This window comes from Heterocephalus glaber, unplaced genomic scaffold (genome assembly GCF_053883595.1).
Source record: "Heterocephalus glaber isolate CG9 unplaced genomic scaffold, H.glaber_assembly_v1.0 deba00001564, whole genome shotgun sequence".
Taxonomy (NCBI): domain Eukaryota; kingdom Metazoa; phylum Chordata; class Mammalia; order Rodentia; family Bathyergidae; genus Heterocephalus; species Heterocephalus glaber.
In genome coordinates, this window is record NW_028258351.1 from 19,008,472 (window position 1) to 19,034,627 (window position 26,156).

General features: G+C 51.1%; 4 protein-coding genes across 9 annotated transcripts; all 4 read left to right on the top strand.

The window, feature by feature from the left end:
- The first annotated feature begins 502 nt into the window (after window positions 1-502).
- On the top strand, window positions 503-4,084 carry LOC101726079 (uncharacterized). The gene is made up of 8 exons (XM_087192043.1): window positions 503-1,060; window positions 1,377-1,484; window positions 1,592-1,663; window positions 1,885-1,973; window positions 2,069-2,320; window positions 3,119-3,280; window positions 3,768-3,933; window positions 4,003-4,084. Coding segments are annotated over exons 1-8 (933 nt in total). The 5' UTR covers window positions 503-1,058.
- An 893-nt stretch (window positions 4,085-4,977) lies between these two features.
- Acap1 (ArfGAP with coiled-coil, ankyrin repeat and PH domains 1) lies at window positions 4,978-18,641 on the top strand. Of its 3 annotated transcripts, none has more exons than XM_004857402.4 (22): window positions 4,978-5,158; window positions 5,684-5,741; window positions 10,184-10,303; window positions 10,473-10,526; window positions 10,615-10,673; window positions 10,928-11,111; window positions 11,245-11,289; window positions 11,405-11,500; window positions 11,614-11,688; window positions 11,781-11,890; window positions 13,621-13,672; window positions 13,766-13,866; window positions 14,578-14,701; window positions 14,800-15,011; window positions 15,641-15,710; window positions 15,825-15,919; window positions 16,010-16,179; window positions 16,733-16,905; window positions 17,505-17,614; window positions 17,714-17,824; window positions 18,165-18,214; window positions 18,468-18,641. In XM_004857402.4, exons 1-22 carry the CDS (start codon window positions 5,106-5,108, stop codon window positions 18,566-18,568), a joined length of 2,223 nt encoding a protein of 740 aa, XP_004857459.1. In that variant the 5' UTR covers window positions 4,978-5,105; the 3' UTR covers window positions 18,569-18,641. The 3 variants fall into 3 exon arrangements, with proteins under 3 accessions (XP_004857459.1, XP_087047863.1, XP_087047864.1); XM_087191737.1 differs by having other exon boundaries at window positions 11,444-11,500; XM_087191738.1 differs by lacking the exon at window positions 5,684-5,741 and having other exon boundaries at window positions 5,043-5,158.
- A 1,450-nt stretch (window positions 18,642-20,091) lies between these two features.
- Kctd11 (potassium channel tetramerization domain containing 11) lies at window positions 20,092-22,075 on the top strand. The gene has a single exon (XM_004857401.4). It carries the CDS (start codon window positions 20,092-20,094, stop codon window positions 20,788-20,790), a length of 699 nt encoding a protein of 232 aa, XP_004857458.1. The 3' UTR covers window positions 20,791-22,075.
- Window positions 22,076-22,215: 140 nt separating this feature from the next.
- Tmem95 (transmembrane protein 95) lies at window positions 22,216-26,156 on the top strand. 4 transcript variants are annotated; one of them, XM_087191740.1, is made up of 7 exons: window positions 22,216-22,518; window positions 22,743-22,799; window positions 22,989-23,069; window positions 23,158-23,178; window positions 23,268-23,372; window positions 23,482-23,569; window positions 23,706-26,154. In XM_087191740.1, the coding sequence occupies exons 1-7, from the start codon at window positions 22,353-22,355 to the stop codon at window positions 23,737-23,739; spliced, it is 552 nt and encodes a 183-aa protein (XP_087047866.1). In that variant the 5' UTR covers window positions 22,216-22,352; the 3' UTR covers window positions 23,740-26,154. The 4 variants fall into 4 exon arrangements, with proteins under 4 accessions (XP_087047866.1, XP_004857460.1, XP_087047865.1 ...); XM_004857403.3 differs by having other exon boundaries at window positions 23,292-23,372; window positions 23,706-26,153; XM_087191739.1 differs by having other exon boundaries at window positions 23,292-23,569; window positions 23,706-26,156.

Below are 26,156 nucleotides of genomic sequence, written 5' to 3' on the forward strand. Positions count from 1 at the left end.
CTGAGGCAGCGAGATCGCCCTGAGTTCGAAGCCAGCCTCGACTAAATAATGAGTTCAAGGCCAACCTGAACTACATAGCGAGACCTTGTCTCAAAAAAAAGCGCCACAAATGAAACCCAAAAATGCCAAAGGCAGTTTCAAGCTACGGCGTTGATGACCCCCAGAAGAGACCCCCAGAGCTAGTCCAACTTTTCTGTGGGGGTTCGACGATCGGAGATACGTGACGTCACAATCAAGGCCCCCCCCCCGTCCCGGGCCAGGCCCTCTGGCAATGGTTGGCTAATTTGTACGACGGTGGTGCCGGAGAAGGGCGGGAACAAATCGCCAACACAAAGAAAGTCTTTGAGTGGGACTCTAAAGGAAGGGCGAGCCGCAAGGGCTCCCAGGCTAAGATTCCTGTATAGTCTTGACTACGCCCACCGCAGCACTGGGGAGTAGGAGGGCTGGGGACCCCCCCTGAGCCAGAGCGTCCCCAGCCGTCTACGGTAGGGGCGGGGTCCAGGGGCGGGGCTACGTGGAGCAGGGAGGAGGGGGCGGGATAGCAGAGTGGCCCCCGGGTGGGGCCATGGAGAAGCAGGAAAGGCCAGGAGCTGCTGCCGGCCTCCGCAGGGAATCCCCTGGAGGGACAGCGAAGCGAGTACCGGGAGGGATCGGAGGAACAGTAACAGACACGACGCTACCCTCCGGAGGAATCTTGTTTCACGGTTCGGGACCCCCCCTTGCACTCCAGGGACACGGTAATTCAAAGACCTGGTTCAAACCTGCCTTCCCAAGGGGCAGTGACACTTGGTTCTGGGCACAGTCAGCACCCTGGGGAGTTTGCAGCCTGCAGCCTTGGATCCGGCACATCCCCTGGTGGATTCAACACCCCTTACCCTGGAACCAGTCTAACCGCAGCGTCCAGCCCTGGGCCTGGGGAGCCTAGGGTATACAGTTCGGGGCGTAGTCCGGGCTCCGAGTCAACTTCCTTGCACCCCTACAACTCCTGTGAGGACCAGCCCCAGGGCATCTTGAAACACAACTGCAGCATCTTGCAGCAGAAATCCCCCGGTGCGGAGATGTAAGGGGTCCAGATTTGCTTACAGATTGGAGGGAGGAGTTAGGCACACAGGCGGAGCCATAAGGGAGGGGAAGAGTCTGAGAACTAGGGGTGAGAGTGAGGACAGTTGGGTGGAAAATACTATGTTCAATATTAGGTTCCAGGCCTTCGATAGAGCAGCAGGTGCTCACACAGTACCATGGTTACCGCTGGGTCTGACCTCATCCCTAGCTTCTATCAGATGAGTTTCTTAAATGACTGAAAGGATGAGGGAAGCCCCTGAGGAGGGGAATCACTAGGCATTTCCCACCTTTTCTGTTTCCTCTTCCCACCCCAGGAAAAAGTCTCAGCACTGGGATGAGATGAATATCCTGGCCACTCACCATCCTGCTGATAAGGACTATGGTTTTATGAAAGTGGACGAGCCTGGAACCCCTTATCACAGGTACCAAGCTTTTCAACCTAGACTCTGTTCTCTGTTCTAACAAGGCACCAGGCGAGGAGGCAGAGAAGCCTCATGCTCACGTCCTAGCACTGTTTCCTCCTCTGCAGACTGCAGGACAGTGATGAGGACCTGTCTGAGGGGTCCTCCCTCAAGGTGACCCCTGAAGTGTTGGCAGAGAGGTAAGAGTCCTTTGGGGTTTTGGATCTTTATTATATCCCACCTGTGAACCTTAGTCTGAGGCTGCTTTACTTTTTGGCCCCAAAATAGGAGGTACTACAATTCCTGTCAGGCCTGACGAAGACCAGTCTGGTGGGGTCAGCCAGGTTGGTCTCATCTACCACCTGCCCCCATTGTTGTTTTCTCCTTTCAATGCCCCCAAACTAGTCTCCCTCCTCTTCAGGTTTGCAACAATGGACAATTTCCTCCCCAAGGTCCTCCAGAACAGTGATAACGGAAGCTCAATGGCTACAGACAACTTTTCCAAGACATGTGAGATGCAGGGTGGGCATGAATGGGAAGGGGAGGCAGAATAAACCTTTGTCAAGTTTCTGGTGGGAAAACCAAGCTCTCATACTGGCCTACAGACTCCAATGATTTTTACAAGCACCGCGAAAGACACTACAATGAAAGAAAATTCCTCAGGGCTCAGAAAAACATGCCCATGTATGATGACAAGGAGAGCAACTGGGGCAGTGCCAGTATCAACAGTCGTGGTCAAGGTGTGATGATGGACCTAAAGCCCAGGCCTGTGGAGAGAGGGTCGCCAGGAGCACTAGCTGGAGCAGTCAAAGATGAGACTGCTTGGGTGACTGTGAGTGACGTCCTAGAAGCCAAAGGTTAGTAGCAATCGGGAGGAGAGCTCTCCCAGAACTCAAGGGAGTTGTAGTCCTGAGCCTATTCCAGAGCCCATAGTCTTCTTGGACTTTCTTTTCCTCACTTCTCCACCATAGTCTGTCTTCTTCAGTGGGTGTTGGCCTACAGCTCTGCTGCCTGACATGGCAGCAGCACTGGGAGGTGACTCCAGGGATAAAGGAGGTTGCTGGAGTGGGGTTCCCAGAGAAGACTGGTTCATGAAGAATACAAAGTCCAAGGGCAAGGGATTTAGCTCAGTGGTTTCGCCGCCTGCTGTGCAACCACAAGGACTTGAGTTCGATCCCTGGGACAAAAAAAAAAAAAAAATAGAAAGTCCAAGAGGAATACAGAGGTCATTGAAAGTTTTCTAAAATGGGGCGTGGATGGTTAAGAGAAGTAAATGAGGCTGGGCGTGGTGGCGCATGCCTCTAATACTAGTACTTGGGAGGCCAAAGCAGAAGGATCCCTATGAGTTTGATGGGCTACTTAGTGAGTTCAAAGCCAACCTGAACTACATAGCAAGACCCTGTCTCAAGAAAACAAGAGAGAGGGCGGCGTGGGGGTAGATTTAGCTCAGTGGTTCCGCTGCCTGCCTTGCAAGCGCATGGACCCAAGTTCAATCCCCGGTACCAAAAAAAAAAAGAAAACAAGAGAGAGAGAGAGACAGAGACAGAGAGACAGAGAGTAAATGAGATGAAAAATCAAGATGAGCCCATCATACACACCTGAAGGCCTGGACACACCAGGTGGCCACAGACAGCTTGCTTTGGATGATTCCTCAGATTCTTCTACCTGCAGAAATCAGTTCCTCCCAGCATCAGCCCCCATCCTTTTGGAGAAGGAGATTGACCAGCAATGCAAGGAATATTACAACAAAGGAATATACCTGAGATCCTGCTCCCACCCAGAACTTGAAGAGGACACACAAGATAAGCAGCAGAACAGTGAGAGCCAGGGCAGGCAGTCTAGGGGGTGGGAGGGCTGAGAAACAACACTGGCTGGGTGCCACAACCTTCATCCCAGTGTACTTCCAGGTTCCACAGGCTTGGTCTAGCTCATTGAGAATCCCATAAACACTGAGGTTCATCTATTAGACCACATGGGAGGCCCTTATATGGATCACAAGACCACTGAGGCTTCCCTGACTGTGACTGTGACACCATTACAACCCAGTTAAGGTATCAGGCCATCATCTCCATAGGCCTAGCTTTTGGCAAGCTCCCATCTCTCTGCCTTCCAATTCTGTTAGGCCAGTACACCAGTAACAGGTAGTAAGAGAGATCTGAAACATCCTCAAGTTCAGGGCCCATATTGTTGAGGAGAGCAACCAGGGAGGCTCTGAAGGGGTTGGCACACCCTCTAGCTTGGCATCACTCAAGCCTCCATGCATTCTTCTTGACTCCTTTCTGCCACCTCATCCAACTCTGGAAGCTACCATGTCCTCCAGTGACAGTGATTCTCAAGTGGTATCCAGCTGGTATCAATGGCTGGAGGCCAAGAGGCTGAGCTGCCATAGCCCAGGGAACTCAGAGAGGGAACATGGAAGCAACCAGAACCCATCAAACTGGAACATGCACGGATGTGAGCCTGGGAAGAGGTAAGGGGTGCCTGCAGGGAGCAGAGGGGCTGGGGTCACATGCAAGAAAGCCACTAACCCAACCTCTTCTCTAGATGAAACCCGAAGCACCAATGGACTCAGGAAGAGGAAACCAGACAATGGAAACCATAGCCGGCTAGGGGTGGGATAAAGGCAACCTTCCCCTGCCCTTACAACCTTAGGAATGGACAATAAAGATAAGAATAGCAGGAATCTGGTCACTGTGAATTGGTTGTCCAGACTAGTCCTGCTGGGTCAGGGTTAAGGAGGGGTGGGGGGAATGTTTACACACAGGAAACCCAGAAAGCAGTCCAAAGAGAAGGAAGCTGAGAGCAGCTCAGGAACTAGTTTCAATAAAAACCTAGGATTGAGATGATCCAAGCTGCAGCAGGATGACAATGACAATGACTGACACAATTAATTTAGTTATCATAAATTTACCCAGTAGCATTTTCTTTTTTTTTTCCCTTTGGTACCAGGGGTCAAACTTGGGACCTTGTGCTTGCAAGGCAGGCTGTGGCACCACCGAGCTAAATCCCAGCCCTCTTTTTTTTTGAGACAGGGTCTTCCTATGTTATTCAGGCTGGCCTTGAACACACTATGTAGCCCAGACTGGCCTCGAACTTGCTATGATCCTCTTGCCTCTGCCTTCCCAGTTCTGGGGTCACAGGTGTGCGCCACCATGCCCAGAATCTTTAATTCTTATAACAACCCTAGAGAGAGGGATTTCCATCTCCATCTTCCAGAGGAGGAAACTGAGGAACCAGAGAACTTGCTGAGGGTCACAGAACTGTTAAGTGACAGAGCTAGGATTTGAACCTAGATCATCAAGCTCCAAAACTCAATGACAAAAGGAGAAAGCAAAGAAAGACCAGGAGGGAGGTGACAGCAGATAGTCTCCGGGGGCGGGGCTGTGGCTTGTCTGATCTCAGGCCCCTCTCCGGCACCCAGGCCCCACCCCTACCCCTCCCAGCACTGCCTGGAACTGTAGGGCGAGAGCTCCTCCTAGGACACCCCTTTTTCTTGGGGAAAGGATTGCACCCCCTCAGGTCCTACCCAGCAGAAGACTTTCTCCTTTCTCATCCACGGCCCCTCCTGGGCAGGGAGTGCCTTGATCACACTGCCACCTGCCTGGCCTCCAGGGCTCTGGGCCCCACAGCAATCAAGCAGAAATGACCGTCAAGCTGGATTTCGAAGAGTGTCTCAAGGATTCACCCCGCTTTCGGTAAGTGTGCACAGGTCTAGGGGGGATAAGAAGGAAAAGGTCCAACATTTCTTAATGTATAACACAGGCATAGCTCTTCCCGGGCCAGGCCTCCTTCCAGGGAATAGGCCTCCAAGGGACAAGATGGATCTGGTGGGCCAAAATGGTATCTCTGCTATCAAACTGGGGTCTTCCTATCCTCTCTACTCCATCCAACTTCTGACTTCTCTAACCCCTCAAAATGGGCTATGCCTCCTCCCTCCCTGGGCCCCCTGCCCCTCCCCCAGCACCTGCTCTGGGGCGGTTAGCAACTTCCTGCCATTACCACATCCACCCTCCTCCTACTCTTCCTGCTCCAGCCTGGGCCGTAGTAAGTAGCTTAGACTGCGCAGTGTGAGTGAGCATGAGCGGGTAGGTGGGTGCCCCATCTCACCCCAGCAGTTTTCTCTGTACCCACTGTCCCACAACCCCAACTCTGACCCTGATGAGGCAGGTAGGCTTGGTGGACCCAAGCTCTGTTCCCATGACCTTTCCCTCCTTTCCCAGAGCCTCTATTGAGTTGGTGGAAGCTGAAGTGTCAGAATTGGAGACTCGTCTGGAAAAGGTGACCCTGACATGGAGAGTTGAGCCAGGAGCAGATTAGGAAAAGGGTCATCCCAGGGAGAAAGTTGGAGACTGAGAATGAGTTCCAGGGTTACTGAATGCTAACTGTATATGGTAACTATTTGAGGCCTATGAAGAAGCAAAAATGGTGGTTCTGTGCACTCAAGGATCTTAGGATCTTGGAAAACAAGACTTGTGGACTTACTACTCTGCTGAGTTGGTCATGGGTATTCACAGAGAACAAGACTATTTCTGCCCCACAGAGCCCACAAACTGGATGTGGAAGTCAAACCAGTGACACATATGCTACGATCTGTCCTGACCATGCTTGCTAAAACTGCACATAACATACACACACAGACACACACACGCCCTTTCCTTTTACTCTGCTTTATTTTTCTCTATGGCATTCACCTCTATCTGACACGATATTTACTTGCTGTTAGCTTGCTTGCTTGCTTGCTTTTCTTTCTTTTTTCCTTTCTCTTTCCAGTACTGGGTATTCACATTGAGCTAGGTCCTCGGCCCTTTTCATTTATGTATCTGTTTGTTTGTTTGTTTATTTATATATTTCGGACTGGGGATCGAACTCGGGTCCTTGGGCTTGTGCAGCAGGCGGCGAAACCACTGAGCTAAATCCCCGGCCTGTTTGTTTATTTATTGAGACAGGGTCTTGCTATATATGTACTTCAGGCTGGCCTTGAACTCACAATGATCCTCCTGCTTCAGCCTCCCAGGGTGCTGGGATTATAAGCATGTGCCACCAAACCTGGCCTATTTTTTATTTTGAGAGTCAGTCCCATTAAATCTCTGAGTTGCCCAGGTTGGGCATGAACTTGCAATCTTTTTCCCTTAGCCTCCCAGAGTGGTGGGATAAGAGGTGTGTGCCACCATGCCAAGCTTTTTCTGTTAGTTTTCTATTGCTATTTAACAAATTACAGTGGACCCTTGACTTACAAACTGAATTCATTTGTGAGGGTTGGTTATAACTCAAGTTGGTCAGTTGAAGGCTGAGGCTCCTCTACACAGCCTTCAAAGTCTCTCTCCTGTATACAGGCAGATCTCAGCATCCTTGGAGAGACATTGGCCCAGGATTTCTCAATTAACCCCATACAGGAAACGGTGTTGTAATGTTCTTCCAGAACTCTTTAAGGGTTAAACCTGTATCTGAGACCATCTGGAAGCACAAGTGGCTGGCATTCGGGTCATAACTCAAGACTTTGATTATAAGTTAAAACTAAAATTCCAGTCATAACCCAAGTTGTTCATATGTCAGGCCAGTCATAACTCCAGGATCCACTGAATCACAAACTTAGTGGCTTGAAACGATATGCATTTGTTATAGCTTCGGTGAGTCAGGGTTCCAGGCAAGACTTAGCTGCTCCTCTGCTCACAGTCTCCTAGACTGCAGCCAAGGTCTTGGCTGAGATTGTAGTCTCATCTGAGGCTTGGAATTTTCATCTGAGGTCATGTGATTGTTTAAAGAATTCGGCTCCTTGATGTTGTGGAACTGAGACCCTCATCTCCTAGGGGCCACCCATACTTCCCCACCATGTGGCTCTCTCTATCGGCATGTAACATCATAGCAGCTTACTGCTGCTTCTTGCCTTCTCTTTCAAGGCCAAGAGGAAAGTCTTGGGTGTGCTAGTGTGTATGTGATCATGTATGTTATGATTACATACATCATAAAGCAATCATAGGAATGCCATTTATCATTTGTGCTTCACAGTTGGGAGTACCATTACATTTCCTTTGCCATATTCTGTTGGTTTGAAGCAAGTCATATCATGGCCTTGCTCACACTCAAGGGTAGGGATTATACAAGGATGCATAAAAAATTGAGGGCCATCTTAGTGTGTGCCCATCATACTTGCCTGTTTCTTGTCTGTTTCCCCCCACTAGAATGGAAGTTCCATGAGAGGCTTTATATTTTATTTTTGCACAACCCCCAGTCCCTGTACTACAGCCTGAAAGCTAGTAGTTGACCAATTAATGTATTTTCCCTTTCTTTCCTTCCTTCTTCCCTCTCTCCCTCCCTCCCTTTCTTCTTTCTTTCTTTTTCTCTCTTCCTTTTCTTTTCTTTCTTTCTTTGACACAAGATTTTGCTGCTTTGCCCAGCTTCTGGGCTCAAGCGGTTCTCCTGCCTTAGCCTCCCAAGGAGATGGGTGTACAGGCAACATGCCATTGCATGCATTTATTTATGTAATTATTTATTTGCAGTGCTGGGGCTTGAACCCAGGACTTTCACATGCTAGGCAAGAGATTATCACTTTGACTTACACCCCCAGCTGATCATTTATATTTTAATTTTTTTTTTTGAGACAGGGCCATGATATGTAGTTCAGGCTAACATCGAACTCACTATGTAGCCCAGGCTGGCTTGAACTCCTGACAACCTTCTTGGCTTAGCCTCCCAACTGCTGGGATGATAGGTACGGTTCACCAGACCTTTTTATCTTGGCTTAATTATAGGTTCACAGGAATAGGAAGGAGAGGGCCCGGGTACCCATTATCCAGCTTCTCTTAGTAGTGACATCTGACATAACTCCACTACATTATCAAAACTAAAAAGATATCTTGGCAAAGTACAATTAATAAACTCTGCAGACCTCACTCAGATTTTATATCTGTATGTATCTTTTAGGGGTGTGTGTCTTTGTGTATAATTCTATGGCACTTGGTCCCACACATAACCATCCCCACATTAAGGTATAAAACTTCTGTTGCCACTTTTGTGTCATTTCTTTATAGACATACCCTCTTTATTCCCTTTTCTAATCCATGAAAACACATGATTTGTTCTCTATCTCTATACTTTTATTATTTCTAGAATGTTATATAATAAGCCAGATATAGCCCCATGTGCCCCAGCTACTCAGGAGACTGAGGCAGGAGGACTGCTTGAGCCCAGGAAGTCTAGCCTGGGCAGCATAATGAGACCCTGTCTCTAAAAAAAAGAAAGGTACAGTGGCACATATCTGTAATCCTAGCTACTCAGGAGGCTGAGACAGGAAGATATTAAGTTCCTTGCCTGCCTAGATAATTTAACAAGCTCTCTCAAAATAAAAAATAAAGGGGCCGGGGATTTAGCTCAGTGGTTCCTCTGCCTGCCTCACAAGCACAAGGTCCTGAGTTTGATCCCTGGCACCAAAAAATAAAATAAAAAATAAAAAAGGTTAGTCTGAGGATGTAGCTGCAAATACCCACCACTACCAAAAAAAAAAAAAAGCGGATGTTTTATTGTATGACCTTTTAAAATATTTTTAAAATTTAGAATAATGCCCTTAAAGTTTATCCAAGTTGTTGCACATATCAGTACTTGGTTTCGTTTTGTTTTTTTGCTGAGTACTTCTATACTGTATGGACGTATTAGTTTGTCACTATTTCAGTCTTATGAACGGACTCATATTGGGGAGGGCTGGGTAAACAGGGAGAAAACTAGACACTTAGTTCCCTGGATCCACACAGTGAGCTATGAGAATCTTCGTCTCTTGTCACATACTGATAAGATTTGATCTTGTTTCCTGAGCATTACTGATCTTGCTAGCTGCTTGCATGTCAAACTTTAGTTCCTTAAAGCCTCTACAAGTTCCAGGGAATGTTTTTTAACAAAATTATCATGAGCACCTATGGGCCCCAAGCTCCTGCTGCCCTGCACTTCCTCACAAAGCCTCCTTGATGGTCTCCTGCCACCTCAGCTGAGCTGATAAGCTTGTCACCTGCTCCATCCTGCATATGGTGTCTCAGGCCAGAGTCAAGTGTAACACCTCAGGGGCAAAGTAGTTGTAGCCCTGCAGATAACAAGGCCTAAGGATCAGGAGACGGACTTTAGATTCTGGCTCAGTCTCCTGGATCTCCCAGAGCTCCTCTTCAAGCCAGCTACTCTCTTCCTAGTTTAGCAAGTCTCCACTGGGGGCCTGATAGGATGGGCTTCACAGCATCCTAGCATCTACTTGGCCCTGACCCTGTGGCCGACATGACCAGTTAACATTTACTAGGGAATGTCTAGTGAGCACAGAAATGGATGGCCCCAGATTATAAAGACTGTAGAATTGAATCCAGCCATGCAGAGAATTCATCCTGTGAGCCATACAGTGCAGGAGGTTGGAGTTTCTGGGGAGCCCTTCATCCAAGCAGGTAGGCAGGGGAGGGAGGGACAAGTGGGAGTGGACAAGGAAAGACATTTTGGTGGTGCAGCCTACAGTGACTGGCAACAGGCCAGGAAGAATGGGGCAGGGATTTTGTATCAGCTCAGTGGGAGCCAAGAAGCAAAGAAGAGAATGCAGAATATGTGTGTAGGGTTGGGACAGAGCTGGAATGGGTTAGGGGGAAGGTAGACAAGGTTGAAAAGGGGGAACACAGCCCTGGGCAAGGGAAGAAGAAATGGGCCTGGGTGGAGAATGTTACCTGATATGGAAACTGATGTCCCTCATTTTTTCCCAGCTCCTCAAGCTGGGAACCGGCCTCCTGGAAAGTGGGCGCCATTACCTTGCTGCCAGCCGCGCATTCATTGCTGGCATTTATGATCTGGCTCACCTGGGTCCACCAGAGCCCATGCTGGCGGTATGTGGAGGGTCTGGACCAGGGTATGCTGAGGGCTGGGATGAAGGGATGCTGTAGAAGAGAAGCTGGAGCTGCCAACAAAGACACACATAGAAGGTGGGGCCTAGAGTTGGGAGTTCCCTGTCACCCCTCGCCTGGTACTACTCTCTCTTTCCCTCCTCTTGCCTAGGAGTGTCTGGACAAATTCACTGTAAGCCTGAACCACAAGCTGGACAGCCACTTGGTGAGTGGGGGAAGTTAAGCTGAAGGTAGGAGAGAGAGCAGGATTTTCTGTGGTCCTGACCCCTACTTGCCACTTCTGCTTCCCTTAGGAACTTCTTGATGCCACTCAGCACACACTGCAACAGCAAATCCAGACCCTGGTCAAGGAGTGAGACAGGAGGGAAGGGAGCCTTAATTCCCAGAAACCAGGCCTTCATCCCTCTCCCTGTTACCACAGGGGCCTCCCTGATTGAAGGAGTTGGGAGGTTGAGGGTTTCTGGTGGTCTGACTTCTATCCTTCCATCCCCAGAATCCCCCTGTCCATGGGCTGACTGAAAAGATATGGGTGGGCTTTAATCCTGGGAAGTCTTGAATGGGCCTGGGGGGTATATCTGTGATTCTGTGTTATCTCCCCACTTCCAGAGGTCTCCGAGGTTTCCGAGAGGCTCGCAGGGATTTCTGGAGGGGAGCTGAGAGCCTGGAGGCTGCTCTTATCCACAATGCAGAAGTCCCCAGGCGCCGAACTCAGGAGGCAGAGGAGGCCGGAGCTGCTCTGAGGACTGCTCGAGCTGGATACCGGGGACGGGCATTGGATTATGCCCTGCAGGTGCCTGTCTCAGCTTCTCCTCTGGGGGCACTAAGGCCTCAGGTGTCACCTTGAGGCTGGGAAGTCTGCAGTATGCAGTGGGAAGGAGGCATTATGATTTCAAGACTGACCTAAGGCCTTCTTGGGTCTTCAGATCAATGTGATAGAGGACAAGAGGAAGTTTGACATCATGGAGTTTGTGAGTTGGGGTGAGGGCAAGGGTAAGGTGGAGAGGAGCCTGCTGACAGGGGAGGAGGCAAAAGGGAGAGAGGGCTCTTTCCTCAGCTCTGCCACTTGCCCACCTTGTCCCCCAGGTGCTGTACTTGGTGGAAGCCCAGGCTGTCTATTTCCAGCAGGGCCACGAGGAGCTGAGCCGCCTGGCCCAGTATCGGAAGGAGCTGGGTGCCCAGGTAGGACCCCAAGGAACAGGCACACAGTGGAAGGAAGTTAGGGGGCTCTGAGATGACTCTCCTGGCATGGCTTGGGAAGGCTTGGACCTCTGACACACCCCTCCTATTCCCAGTTGCACAAACTGGTCTTGAATTCAGCACGAGAGAAGAGAGACATGGAACAGAGACATGTGCTGCTGAAACAGAAGGTGAAGTTTGGGACTATGGGCAGGAGGCAGACAGGCCTACAGTCTTGGTCTCTTCCCATCTCAGTTGTCCTTTGACCCTTTTGTGTCCCCAGGAGCTGGGTGGGGAGGAGCCACAGCCAAGCCTAAAGGGAGGACCTGGTGGCCTGGTCATGGAAGGACATCTCTTCAAACGAGCCAGCAATGCATTTAAGACCTGGAGCAGGTGAGGAGAGGACACTCCAATTGGTTTTGTTTTAATTAGTGGTTATAGTGTGCTAAGGAACAGCAAGGAAAAACAGACAAAACCCCCTGCTTTGTAGAGAAAAGCAGCAAAGATAGTCAATAGAGTAAGAACTGAGTAGATTATTAGGTGTGGTGCTGCACACCTGTAATTGCAGCACTTGGGAAGCTGAGGCAGGAATATCGCCAGGAGTTCAAGGACAGCCTGGGGTAAGTAGTAAGTTCTAATCTAACCTAAAACCCTGAACTACATAGTGAGACCTTGTGCCCACCCCAAAAAAATCTAGGAAGTAATAGGGCCACAGGAGAAAAAGAATAAAGGGATGTGGTGAATAGTGATTGCAGTTTTATTTTATTTTATATTTTATTTTATTTTATTTTTGTGTGGTACTGGGGAGCGAACCCAGGCATGTTACACATGTACTCCATCCTTGAGCTGCATCCCCAGTCCTTTTTAAATTTTTATATTGATACAAGGTCTCACTAAGTTGCCCAGGTTAGGCCTGAATTTGTAATCCTCCTGCCTCAGCCTGCTACAGTGCTAGGATTATAGGTCTACACCACCAGGCCTGGCTTGGAGTTTGCAATTTTAAACAGCAGGTCAGAGTAGGTCTCATGAAAAGGCTACTTTTGAATCAAAATTTCAAGGCTATCTGGAAGAAGAATATTCTAGGGAGAAGGAAGAGTCAGGATTAAGGACCTGAGATCCCTGGGGTATTTGAAGAACAGTGAAGAGGCTGTGGACTTGGACAGAGCGAGGGAGGAGGAGTAGGAACTAATGAAAGTGTGAGTCATTCTAGGGACTTTGTAGACCTTCTAGGCTTTTTTGTAGTGCCTTGGGGGTGTACTCTGGAGGAAATGGGAAACCCCTCTAGCGTTTGGAGCAGGATGGTGACATGCCCAGACATGTCTCCTTCCCTTCTAGAGCTGCTGCCAGCTCATATGGGCCCTTGGGCAAATCAGAAAGCAGAGTCCCTTCCCTGAGACACTTCCACTTGTGAAAAATTGTAGTTATAGTACTGATTGAAATCCAAATCTGCTCTGAAAACACCCTCACAGACACACTCAGAAATCACTTTTCCCAGCTATCTGGGCATCCCTTAGCCTAGTCATGTTGACACATAACCTAAACCTTTACAGATGCTTAGTACTACTATCTCCTTAAATACTGGCTACAATAAGAAAAAAAATTGTAGCAATAAATTTATTTATTTATTTTGCTACTGGAGATCGAACTCAGGACCTTGCACTTGCGAGGCAGGCGGCGGAACCACTGAGCTAAATCCTCGGCCCTTATTTTTTTATTTTTTGAGATGAGGTCTTGCTGTAGTTCAGATTGGCCTTGAACTTAACCATGTAGACCAGGCTGGCCTTGAACTTGTGGCAGTCCTCCTGCCTCAGCCTCCCGAGGGCTAGGATTACAAGTGTGCACCACCATGCCCAGCTTATTTTAAAAAACAGAACAAAACAGAAAGTATTGCTACCTGCTAGAAATTTGCCTTCATAAATACATCAAATCTGAATTGTTCAAGGTGTGAACAACTTTTACATGTCCCAACTATCTACCCTTCTCTGAGATGTCTCATGGGACAGTCAGCCCAGGTCTCTTCTCAGCAGGATCTGTTTGGGGCAAAGGGCACAGCCTTTCTTCTGTCCCTTCTGAAGCCCCATCCTAGTGCTGCCCACGTTCATAACTAGTTCCACCTCTTCCAGACGCTGGTTCACCATTCAGAGCAACCAACTGGTTTACCAGAAGAAGTACAAGGTAGGTAACCAGGTCTCAGATGCCTGGGCCCCAGGCAGACTGAGCCCTCACCTGTGGCTAAACATCAGCCCCCTTATTGTCATCTTCTGCCAGGACCCTGTGACTGTGGTGGTGGATGACCTTCGCCTCTGCACAGTGAAGCTCTGTCCCGACTCCGAAAGGCGATTCTGCTTTGAAGTGGTGTCCACCAGCAAGTGAGTACAGACCCCAGGGGCAACAGTCTGTCTACATACTTAGCAACTAGTAAGGCAGGACAACTACAACACAGGTCTCCTATGCAGCTTCAAGCTTTAACCTTTTGGTGGCTGGGTTGGGGGCTAGGAAGCTACCAGGGAGGAGAGGACAGTATGATGGGGGATATTTAGCAGGATATTACCAACTGGTTCAGAAGTACAGGTGCTCCTATACTTGTGATGGTGGAAAATGATTTTTTTTTTTTTTTTTGAGACAGAGTCTAAGCTATGTAGCCCAGGCTGGCTTGAAACTCAGAAAAATCTTTCTGCCTCAGCCTCCAGAGTGCTGGGATTACAGGTGTGCACCACCACACCCACCAAAAATGCAGTTAATGCACCTAATCTACCAACCATTTTAGGTTAGCCTAACCTACTTTAAATGTACTCAGAGCACTTACTTTAGCCTATAGTTGAACAGGATCTAACACAAAGCTATTTTATAACAAAGTATTGAATATTTCATATTCAATAGTTATATATATTTTCTACCGAAAATAAAAATCAGAATGGTTGTGTGGGGTCTACATCATCATAAAGTCAAAAGATCATAAGTCAAGGACCACCTGTATTTCAGTACAACTGGAACCAGTTGAATACCAGCTCAATGTCAGTCTGTCCACCCTCCAGCATGGAACACCAGGGCCTCCTCTGTCTCCCTCACCCCCCATTCAGGTCCTGCCTCCTCCAGGCTGACTCTGAGCGCCTCCTGCAGCTGTGGATCAGTGCTGTGCAGAGCAGCATTGCCTCAGCCTTCAGCCAGGCTCCTCTTGATGACAGCCCCAGGGGCCCAGGCCAGGTACCTCAACTTGGGGCTACAGGACCAGACTGCCCTGGAAGATGGGGCTGCCCTTATTCAAGGCCCCCGGTCATCCTTTCTTTTTTTGTCTCCCCCAGGGCTCAGGACAGCTGGCCCTGGGCTCTGCTGCTACCCTGGGCTGTGGTGGGACACCCAGGGGAAGGGAGCCAGGGGGAGTCGGGCATGTGGCAGCCCAGGTGCAAAGTGTGGATGGCAATGCCCAGTGCTGCGACTGCCGAGAGCCAGCCCCAGAGTGGGCCAGCATCAACCTTGGTGTCACCCTCTGCATTCAGTGCTCCGGCATTCACAGGTCATTCCCCAAAGCCTTAAGCATGAACTCTGCTCCTTCTGTCTGTGGTGTGGTTCCCTGCCCGTCACACAGACCCCTCTCCTCCACCCTGCCCTGGCTTCCTCTCTCAGATTCTGGCTCTGTCACTGGGCACCAGGCTTGAGCTAAGCCTGTGGGATACAAAGTGTCCTGATCTGCCCAGGCTTTGGGGACTTCTACAGGAAGTTATTGGTTTGGTTGGAGGAAGCATGGCTAAATGCTGCTGAGAGTAGGGGAGCCAACTACAATGACAGAGAAGAGGTGATAAAGTCTTAGCAAGCCTATTGTGCTCTCAGCCTTGGTCAGTCTGGTGCAAAGAGGGAAGGGAGGTGGCATGGAAAGAACTGTCAAGACCAATGTGTCAGAAGAGAAAGGAGGGGGCAGATGAGGATGAGGGTCTCACAGTGAAACCTGGGGCAAAAAGAATGGTGAAGGGGTGGGATCCCCCTAGAACCAGGTCCGAGCTACATGGGCTAGCTGCCTGCCTTCTGGCCCAGCTCCACTGCACAGCTCCATGCAGGCCTTGCCTCAAAGTCTTTCCAGGAGCAGTAGCAGCCTCCCTAGGCCACTACCCACAGAAGGCATGCATGACTCCTGCTCTGGCCCTCCAGGAGCCTGGGTGTTCATTTCTCCAAAGTCCGGTCCCTGACCCTTGATTCTTGGGAGCCAGAACTAGTGAAGGTAATGTGGAGGTACTATGAAGACTTCGGGTGGGGTCAAAGGACTGAGGAGCCCTTAGGGTACAGATACTGTACATCCCCTGCCTTTCTCTGTCTCTGCCTGGGCCTCTTCTAGCTTATGTGTGAACTGGGAAACGTGGTCATCAACCAGATCTATGAGGCCCGTGTGGAGGCCATGGCAGTGAAGAAGCCAGGACCCAGCTGTTCCCGGTGAGGTTAGGGTGGAGGTATCCGGGGCTCTCCTCCAGGAGGGACCTGAGATGGCAAAAGGGAAGAGTTGTCTCCTTGTCCCTTCTCCAGGCAGGAAAAGGAGGCCTGGATTCATGCCAAATACGTGGAGAAGAAGTTTCTGACCAAACTTCCTGAGATTCGAGGGCAAAGAGGTGGCAGGGGGCTCCCGAGAGGGCAGCCTCCTGTACCCCCAAAGCCTTTCATCAAGCCCCGGCCAGGGAGCATCAGATCCAAGCCAGGTATAGGGTTGCTTGGGTCTTCAGTAAGTGCCTGCTGTGTGCTCAGCACTGTGCTAGGCCCTGTAGGGAGCCAGACTGTGAGTCCTAGGCCTTCCCCTTGGGAATGTTGGAGGGACCAGACTACAGTTTCAGGGGGATATGATGGCACTAAGCATGGGAAGGAGCATCGGGTGAGGAAGTGTGCAGGGTGGAGTACATAAGGATGCATGAGAAGAGGCAGGAGTGGGGAAGTTTGGGATCTCAAGGCCTGGGAAGGAGGGTGTGACCTTGGCTGGAGGTGCGAGAGGTTGTCAAGGAGTCAGCTCACCTGTGACATCCAGCCAGTCAGAGTATTTCGACAGAATGGGGTGTATAATGCTGTCTGTCCTCCACACCCCACACACGTACATGCTCACACGTACACCACTCCATCTTTCACCACAGTAATGAGTCATGAAGGTTTCCCACAATTTAGTAGTAACCTATCCTATAGCAGCGTCAGGGGACTGTGCTGAGGGTTTTCCTCCCAAACTCAGCACTAATTCTGCCTAATAGTACCAAATCCCCATAACAGAACCCCCTTCTGATGACCTGGGGAGTCTGCATCCTGGGGCCCTACTGTTTCGAGCTGCTGGACATCCTCCGTCCCTTCCTACCATGGCCGATGCCCTTGCCCATGGAGCTGATGTCAACTGGGTCAATGGGGGTCAGGAGAATGCCACACCGCTGATCCAGGCCACAGCCGCTGTGAGAATTATGCTGACCTGCCCATCCTACCCAAAGGCTCCTGCTGACTCTTCCTGACTTTGGATCCAGCCCTTCCCTCCCTCTCCTCCCACTGCTCTTTGGGATCCAACTCCATGGGAAAATGAGCAATATAGACTGGTTGCTAAGGATATGATTTTTGGAAGCAGAAATCTGAGTTTGAACCCAGGTTCTTTTCACTTAGAAGGAGACTTCTGAACAAGTTATTAATGTCTCCCTGCCTCAGCCTTCTCCTCTGTAAAATAGGGGTAGCATACCTCATAAAGTTGTACTATGGATTTAATATACGAATACTTGTGAAGAGCAAGAGTCAAGCTGGTCACAGTGGCATTGGCCTATACAATCCTAGCTACTTGAGAGGCTGTCTAGAGGATTGTGAGTTTAAGGCCAGCCTGTGCAACATGGCATGACCACGTTCAAAAAAAGGACCAGAGCCAAGTCTGACACTCAGCTGTACCCTCTTAACTCCTAATTTCTAGGCCCCACTTTCCCATGCCCTGAAAAGACTCCACCCTAGAACATCTTGAAATTCTTTTCTAAAGATGTCACGCCCAATTCCCCTTCTTGACTTCTCCTTGCAGAATTCTCTTCTGGCTTGTGAGTTTCTTCTCCAGAACGGGGCAAATGTGAACCAAGCAGACAGTGCAGGCCGGGGCCCACTCCACCATGCAACAATTCTTGGCCATACTGGGTAGGGGCAGCAGGGATGAAGAGCATGGTGGGGCATGGGCGGGGGCTCCAGACGGAGTTAAGTCTGGGAAGGTACCCTGAACATGGTTTCCCTCTCCAGGCTCGCCTGCCTGTTCCTGAAACGGGGGGCCGATCTGGGAGCCCGAGACTCTGAAGGCAGAGACCCTCTGACTATCGCCATGGAAACAGCCAACGCTGACATCGTCACCCTGTGAGAATTCTTGAAGGGTGTGGCTGGCGCTTGGACTAGCCTTTCAGGATGGGGCTTATGCCCAGTGTGCCTACTGGTGGGGCCTAGAGACGGGCAGGGCCAAAGTCCGGACCAGGCAGAGGACCACACTCTCAGTGTGGATTGGTGGGTGGAGCAGGAAGGGTGGCAGGCAGGGTCGAGGATGGGTGCTCATCCTAAGAGTGGAATTCTGACTTCTTGCTGACAAGCATCTTTTAAAGACTACACACAGGGGACAATGGTGAATGAAACACAAAGGATGGGGAGTAAAGTTGGGGGTGGGGGGAAAGAATGTCATTTATTCCTTAATTCTCCCCTTCAGGCTACGATTGGCAAAGATGAGGGAGGCTGAAGCGGCCCAGGGTCAGGCAGGTAAAGTATTCAGCCATCCCACTTCCCCAGGCCCAATACCGAAATTCTGGGCTTTAGGCCCTTGGTGAAAGTCCCTCTCTTGCCCAACTGCCTTAATTTATATCTGATCTGACGGGCCAGGCCCTTGGAACAAAGAATATCTCTGGGCTTACGAGTTCCTCGTCCATCCACGCTGCCCCTGCCAGGCTCCCCGCATGTGCTTCCGCGCTAGGACTCAGCTGTTCGGCCTCAGCCTTTCCTCCCTCCCCTTCAGGAGATGAGACCTATCTCGACATCTTCCGAGACTTCTCCCTCATGGCGTCGGATGACCCGGAGAAGCTGAGCCGGCGTAGTCAAGACCTCCACACGCTTTGATCCCAGGCCCTGGGGGTCCCCTGCACACCAGCCCCTCCTCTCCCCTTCGCCATTAAAGCCTGTTTTGCTTTTCCCTTCGTAATTCACTTTATTGCCACCTTCGGGCCCGGCAGGGTGTTGGGCGCTGTGGCTTCCGGGATCCAGGCAGTGGTGGGGAGTTTTCGAGCTCCAGTCCTCAGGAGGCGACTCCCCGGGGAGCGCTGAGGCTGAGTGGGCCCAGGCTCCGGGAGGCTGGAGGAGGGCTCTCAGATTCGGGCGACGAGGCCAGACCAGTCCAACCCGGCAGAGGCCCCCGCACGGGGCGGGGCAGCCTTTCCTCAGGGGACCTGGCGCTGAGCCGGGAAGGAGAGCTCCGGGCCACCCCGGCGGAGAGGTATCCCCGGAATGCAGTGACTCAGCAGCCGCCCCCTCGGGAATTCCCCGCGGGAGCCACTGGGAAGGAACTGGTCCCCTGGTCAGCGACGGCGGCGGCCTTGATTTTCCCGGAGTGGCAGAATTAGGTTGCAGACGTGAGGTCTGGCACACCTGAAGGATCGCGGGGCCGTCGTGGCCACATCCGGGAAGACGCGCATGAGTCACGCACTCCCGCTCCCATCTGCTCGTCCATCCAGTCCGCCCCGTCCCTCCAGTGGGCGACTCCCAGCTCCCACCTCCACCGGCCGCGCGAGCCCCACGGGGCCGGGGCGGGGCGCCAAGGGGCGGGACTGCCCCTTAAAGGGCCCCGGCCGCTGCCAGTTGGACATTTCCTGGGGGCGGAGAGGACTTCTGCGCGCTGCGGCGACATCCAGGGAAGGCAGCGAGTTCCGAGTTCCCAGACTCCTGGCTGCTTACATCAGAGCCCTGGGACACTCCCAGCTCAGGTTGAGTGGGCTTCGTCGCCTCGCAGCAGATACAGCGCGGCTAGTCATTCGCTCCCATCAGCTCCGTGTCCGTTTCCCGGGTCGGGTGCCGGGAGGCTGGCCAGACTTCTCGCTGGTCCCTAGAGCCCTGTGTGGGCTCCCCTACGGTGACAGCCGTCTGCCTAGAAACTCGGAAGCTGGGCCCCTCAGAGTCGGGCCTCTGCTCACCACCGTCACCTGCTGGTTGAATTCCAGAATCCCACTGTCTGAAGACCACAGAAAGGGAACCGCTGACCACCCAGAATTGGACAAGTTTGGACGGAAAGCTCCCTTCCCCTCTCTGGCTGCCCTCTGCTCTTTTCATCTGTTCTTTCAACCTTTCGGGGATTTCTGTGTCCTGAATTCCCACCCTACCACCAAAATACGTGGGGTGAGCTACAAACTTTGCTAACTTGTACTCCAACCTGTGCCTCCAACTCAGCAAGTCTGAACGGTAGCACCCAATCTTGCGTATACCCAGGAAGTTCTGCCTTTCCTTCTCCTTCCTTGTTTCCTGTACTCCCCAAAATTTCCCCTCCTCCAGTGCCCTCCTCGCCCCCCTCCTTTGGGGGCCCCGTGACCCTGAATGTGGGGGGCACACTATATTCTACCACTTTGGAGACCCTAACCCGCTTCCCAGACTCCATGCTGGGGGCCATGTTTAGGGCTGGCACCCCCATGTCTGCCAATGGCAACCCCCAAGGAGGTGGCCAGTACTTCATCGACCGGGATGGCAAGGCCTTCCGGCACATCCTTAATTTCCTGCGACTAGGCAGACTGGACCTGCCCCTTGGGTATGGAGAGACAGCGCTTCTCAGGGCAGAAGCTGACTTCTACCAGATCCAGCCTCTCCTGGATGCCCTGAGAGAACTGGAGGCCTCTCGAGGGACACCTGAACCCACAGCTGCCCTGCTTCATGCAGATGTAGACGTCAGCCCCCGCCTGGTGCACTTCTCTGCTCGAAGGGGCCCACACCACTATGAGTTAAGCTCTGTCCAGGTGGACACCTTTCGAGCCAACCTCTTCTGCACTGACCCGGAGTGCCTAGCTGCCATGCAGGCCCGATTTGGTGTGGCCAATGGGGACAGGGCAGAGGGGGGCCCACATTTTCACTTGGAGTGGGCCCCCCGCCCCACAGAACTCCCTGAGGTGGAGTATGAGAGACTAGGGCTGCAGCCGTTGTGGACTGGAGGGCCAGGAGAGGGGCGCCAGGTGGTGGGAATGCCGAGCTTCCTGGAGGAGGTTGTTCGGGTGGCTCTGGAGCATGGCTTCCGCCTGGACTCTGTCTTCCCTGACCCTGAAGACCTGCTCAACTCTCGATCTCTACGCTTTGTACGACATTGAGGATGTGACTCTCAGTTTGCTTGTGGGGAAGAGAGAGAATGGGGCAGCTAGAGGGAGTAAAGACTCCCCTGAAGCCTCTTTCTAGCTCTAGTGTGGGAGCTGTGAGGGTCAGGGGTCTTACTGCACCTGACCTGAGCCCAGATATGGGCTGGAATTCTAGAACCTGAGCTCACTGAGGGCTCACAAGTGATCCAGAGGGTCTGGACTGGTGCTTATTCTGGGGTGGGGCACGGCAGTGAAGATTCTCTTGGTTTGTTCTTGCTTGAGGCTTCCGGTGTCTCTGTTGAAGCTCAGTGTTCAGGGATCTAGAAAAATGGAAAACACATCTCTGCCTAGCCTTGACCTGGCAGAAGCCTGGAGGGACACTGAGGTCTGGGGGGGAAAAGGATACTTTGGATTGCCTTAATGTGGGGTCTCCTGGACTGTGGCCTTCCCTCCTGGTCCTGGGTGGCCTGGTATGGCCAAAGAGAGGCCAGAACACTATGGGACACAGGAAGGAAGGTTCTTTGGTATGTTTCAAGCCACCTACTGAGGGGGACAGAAAGGCCTCCATAAGTTGACGTATAGGAGGTAGGAGCAAGGACACTGGAGTTCCCCTCTGGAATTACAAATGTTTTAAACAATCCTATTTTGAAGGTGGGTCTGGCCACAGGGAGAAGTTAGTATCTTTTTTGTGGCTTTCATGTGTGTGTTCGTGTCAGCCAGTGTGTCTGACGAATGCATGGGTCTCTGGGATCCAGGTTTCCATCTGTGTTGCTGACTACAGTGTTTATGTGATGGTCCTTCTGTGGTCCCTGCATGTCTAGGCATGTTTGGCGTTACACAGCAACGGTTCTGGCCCAGGTTTATCTGTGGTACAAGTGTGAGTAGATTGAGATTTAGTTTAATCATAGGGTGTGTATGTGTGTGCATGTGTGTTTATGTGCCTGTAATCGCCATGTAGGCAGGAGAGGCTTATTTGCATTTGAGTCACTAGGATCTTCCTGTGAGAGGTAAAAGAAGTCACTGGGCCTTGCTGGGCCCCTGAGACTTGTAGGGAGTGCTTAGTTGCCTCAGCAACCATGGGCCTGTTGCTAGGAGATAGCTGGGGGAAGGCCCAAGGCTGCCCTGGGCAGACAGAAGAGATGAAGAGTTTGGGAGAGTGGGGGAGGATATAGGAATGGATGGAATCTCAGTTCCTGAGTGGACAGGATACACATGCATAATTTCTTCACTGAGGGAATTGTTCATTTTTTTATCACTGATAATTACAAAAAGAACAATAAAAGTGCTTTTTTGAACCACAGACTTGTATAGACCACTATCCCCCTTGCAACAGAGACTCTGCTTTCTCTATCTCCTACTAGAGATGTTCTCTTCTGGCCCCTGTAAGTTCCTTGGGCCCCAGCTCTACCCCAGCCTTGGATGGAGCGGTGGCATTGTTCTGGAACTCTCCAGAAATTCCAACTGTTCCAGAACACTCAAGAACCTCTTAGGCAAAAGGCTGGAACCTGATCACACAGCACTCTGAGGTCTTTCTAGCCCAGCTTGGGACAGTTCCCACTCTGTCCTCAGCAGGCTTCATGTGGATGCTGGCACTAGGTGGGGTTTTCCTGGCACCCGCCCAGGCCTGTATCTTTTGTCGCCTCCCAGCCCATGACTTGTCAGGCCGTCTCGCTCAGCTCACCAGCCAGATGGAGGCCCAGTGGAAGGAATGGGCCTCCCCAGACTTTTCAGCCTTTGCCTTAGGTAAGACCAGGAAAGGGTCCAGCAGTAGTCACCTCCATTCCCCAAGAGGAGAGGCACATGACTGACTTTCCAGCTGTGCCCCTCAGCAGTCACCTCAGTCCACAGCCCTCTGAACACACTGGCCTCTCTCCCTCTGGGGGAACTCTGGATCTCAGAAAGTAAGACAGAGCCCAGAACCTCCTTCTCCACTGGTGAAGGAATTGCTATCCTTGCCATCTCCACAGATGAGGTGACAATGAACAAAGTCACAGAGAAGACTCACAGAGTCCTGAGGGTCATGGGTGAGGTCAAAGGGAAGGTGAAACCTAAGGGTTTGGGGGGACACCAGGAAGGGGGATGGGAGGCAGGGAAGAGCAATGGGCAGGGGGATTGGATTGGAGGGCTGATCACGGAAGGGGCTGGAGGAAGGGATGGGGGTGATCTGGCCCTGTTGAGGCCCAGAGAAATAAAAACTGGATTCTGCCTCCCAGAGATCAAAGGGTCCATTTCCTCCCTCCCTTCATACTGGCAATGGCTGTTAAAGACCAAGATCCCTCAGTACATCAGGGAAGGTATGGTTTTCAGAGGGAGATCAGGTGTGATTAGGATCTTGGGCAAACTAGCTCACCACCTCCATTCCCTCCTTGTCTTTCATTTCAGCTCTCTGTGCCCCCACCTGCAGTGAGTAGAAAAAGAAAAGGGTAGCAAGAATGTGGGGCTTGGGAGGGGGGAGGCTAGAAGAGGGTGGAAGCCTTGGTTTCCCCGGCCAGCGCTGCTCCTGCTGTCTCCTGCAGGGGGCAGCACTACTCTGTACAACTGCTCCACTTGTGAGGGCACCAAGGCCTCCTGTTGGCCCAGAAAACGCTGCCTCCCAGGTGCTTACTCCCCACCTCGGCCCCGCTCCGCCCAGATCCCTGAGCCTTTCGCTCCGAACCTTCGGGCGTGGTCCCCAGGTTCATCCATGGCCTTCTGGGTTCCCTGCAGGAAGTCACGATCTGTGGGAAGCCAGGATCCTGCTCTTATCTGTCTTCGGAGCTGTCCTGCTACTGGGTGCTCTGAGCCTCCTGGTGGAGTGAGTTTCGGAATGGAGGGCAGGAAATCGCCTTTCTGTTTCCTGCCCTACCCAGTACTCTCCAATGCCACCCTCTGCCCTTTCTCCCAGCCCCCCTCCTTGGCTTTAGCTGGACTCCCGTTCTCTCTTCCCTCAGAAACCATCACCTCCAAGTAAAAGGTGACTTGTGAAGATGCTGACAACCTCCCCACCTCCAGCTCTGAGGAATGTGTACCCACAATTTCCACATCCTTTGGGGGAATCAGCCATTCCTTAATACCAGCTCCAAAGACTCAATCTTCCAGACCCTACAACCTAGATGTCCCAAGACCAATTCCAGCATCAGATGGCCTCCAAAAACCTGGGTATCCACATCTGGAAAGTTCCTCCCCCACTGGCCCTTGACCAATCTGACGGGGCAGTGGGCCACGCCAGGAAATTATCTACAGAAGGAAAGAATCCCCTGCACGCACCAACCCCCATCCCACACCCACTCTGCCCATTCCCGGAAAGCAGGGCCTGTCTACCCCAGAATCGCCTCTGGGCCCTCCCATGACTGATTGGGAATCCGGGAATAAGAGTTCTGGAAAACTCTCTCCTTCTGGAGTGAGCCCACAACAGTCAGCCCACTGGCACGCTGTCTGTCCATTGTGTTAACACTGTGCAGCCCTGGCTTCCTACAGAGGCCTCCCTCCTGCTGGACCCAAGTAAAACTGCTCTTCAATGCTTGCCACCTCTGCTTGGCTTCTGCACTGGAGAGGGCAGAGAGGGTACTGGAGGCTCTCAGTGTGGTGCAGGGATTTGAACTGGGGTGATTTAGCACCCTGGTAGACATTTAGCAATGTCTGGAAACATTTTGTATTGTTTTGATTGGGAGGCTGTACTACTGGCATTTAGTGAGTAGAGAAAAGGGGATGCTTTAACATTCTACAACCCACAGAAAGTCCTCACAACAAAAAATTAATCTGCCTAAACCAGGCGTGGTGGCACACTTGTAATCCCAGCACTTGGGAGGCTGAGACAGGAGGATTGCCATGAGTTCAAGGCCAGTCTAGGTTACATAGTGAGTTCAAGGCCAATTTAACTATATAGCAAGACTCTGTCTTGAAAAGGAAAAAAAAAATTAACCTGCCCAAATGTCAATAGTTCATAGTTGAGAAACCCTGGTGTTGGTCCTCTGTACATCAAGGGTTCTTGGTTTGTGAGACTGGAGATGGAACATGAAAAGAGAGGTTTGTCCTCAACCACAAGTCTCAGTTCAAGCACCTGGCACTCACCTAGCCTAGAAATTGTAAAACTAGGTACCTGGAGGCTTCCAGACAAGTGTTCTCAATCAGCTGCACATTGGAGTCTCCTAGGCGGCTTTAAAACTACTCATGCTTGGGCCCCACCTCCAGAATCAGAACCAAGTGGTCTTGGATAGTGTTACCTGCAACAGAACCACTGTCTTCGGGGTGTGCATAAAGTCCTGTGGATGGAGAAATCACCTTGTACCTTCCCATGAGATGACCTTCCTTTCTGTTTTACACATGCTCGCCCGATCCATTTTACATATGACATATAAGACCAGATCACACAAGATTGTACAACTCATTTATTCATTTAATTGACAAATAATGAGGCATCGTCCCTGCCCAACACAGGATGAAAAGGCTTACTTCCTGATTGCCCAGGCAGCACAGCTCCTGTGAACTGCAGCAGCTGCTTTGTGACCTCCCATGCTGTCCCCTTTCTGGGCTCAGCATTTTGGTACCAGGGAATGAACTCTGGACCTTGCGTTTTTGAGGCAGACGGCAGCTCCACTGAGCTAAATCCCTGGCCCTGGGCTCAGCACTTTGAAATTGTTCTGATTTTCATACCCACATTCAGTTAGACCGACAGTCCTTGAAGGACCTCTGTCTTTTTCCTCTGCCCTTGGTCCCCAACCCATCCTGAACCCCTTTCACAGTGGATTCCTGTCCCCCAGATGCACCACCTGACCCCATGTGCTCCCTTCAAATACATGTCCCCCCTAGCAGCCACACTGGTCCTCCAAAAACTCCACACAGTATACAACCTCCTGCCTAGGATCATGTAACAACTAAGAATTTGGGCTTTGGAATTGAGGTGTTTGGTTTCAAATCCTGGCTGTCTCTTACTGGACCTTGTGTAACTTAATCTCTCTGAGCAAGTTTTCTTACTTATTTCTTTGTTGTGCTGGGGATCAAACTCAGAGTTTTGTAAGCAAGCACTCTACTACTGAGCTACAGAGCCTCAGCTCCAGTGTAACTGCTCCACCTCCCACCTCGGCATTGGAAATGGAACCCAAGTTCTTGTGTATGTTAGGCAAGCACTCTACAGTACCACTGAGCTACATTTCAACCTTTTTTTTTTTCCAACTTTTTTTTTTGCTTTTATTTTGAGATAGGATCTTGCAAAGTTGCTCAGATTGGGCTTGAGATTACCATCCTTCTGCCTCAGCCTCACAATTAACTGCAATTAACAAGGGTATACCACGATGCCTAGTCTGTTCTTTCATGTGCAGAAAATATACTACTTTGATCTTATGGCCTTTTTCTGCATTCTTTTTTTTCTTGTAGTTTTTTGTTTTGTTTTGGTTTTTGGTGTG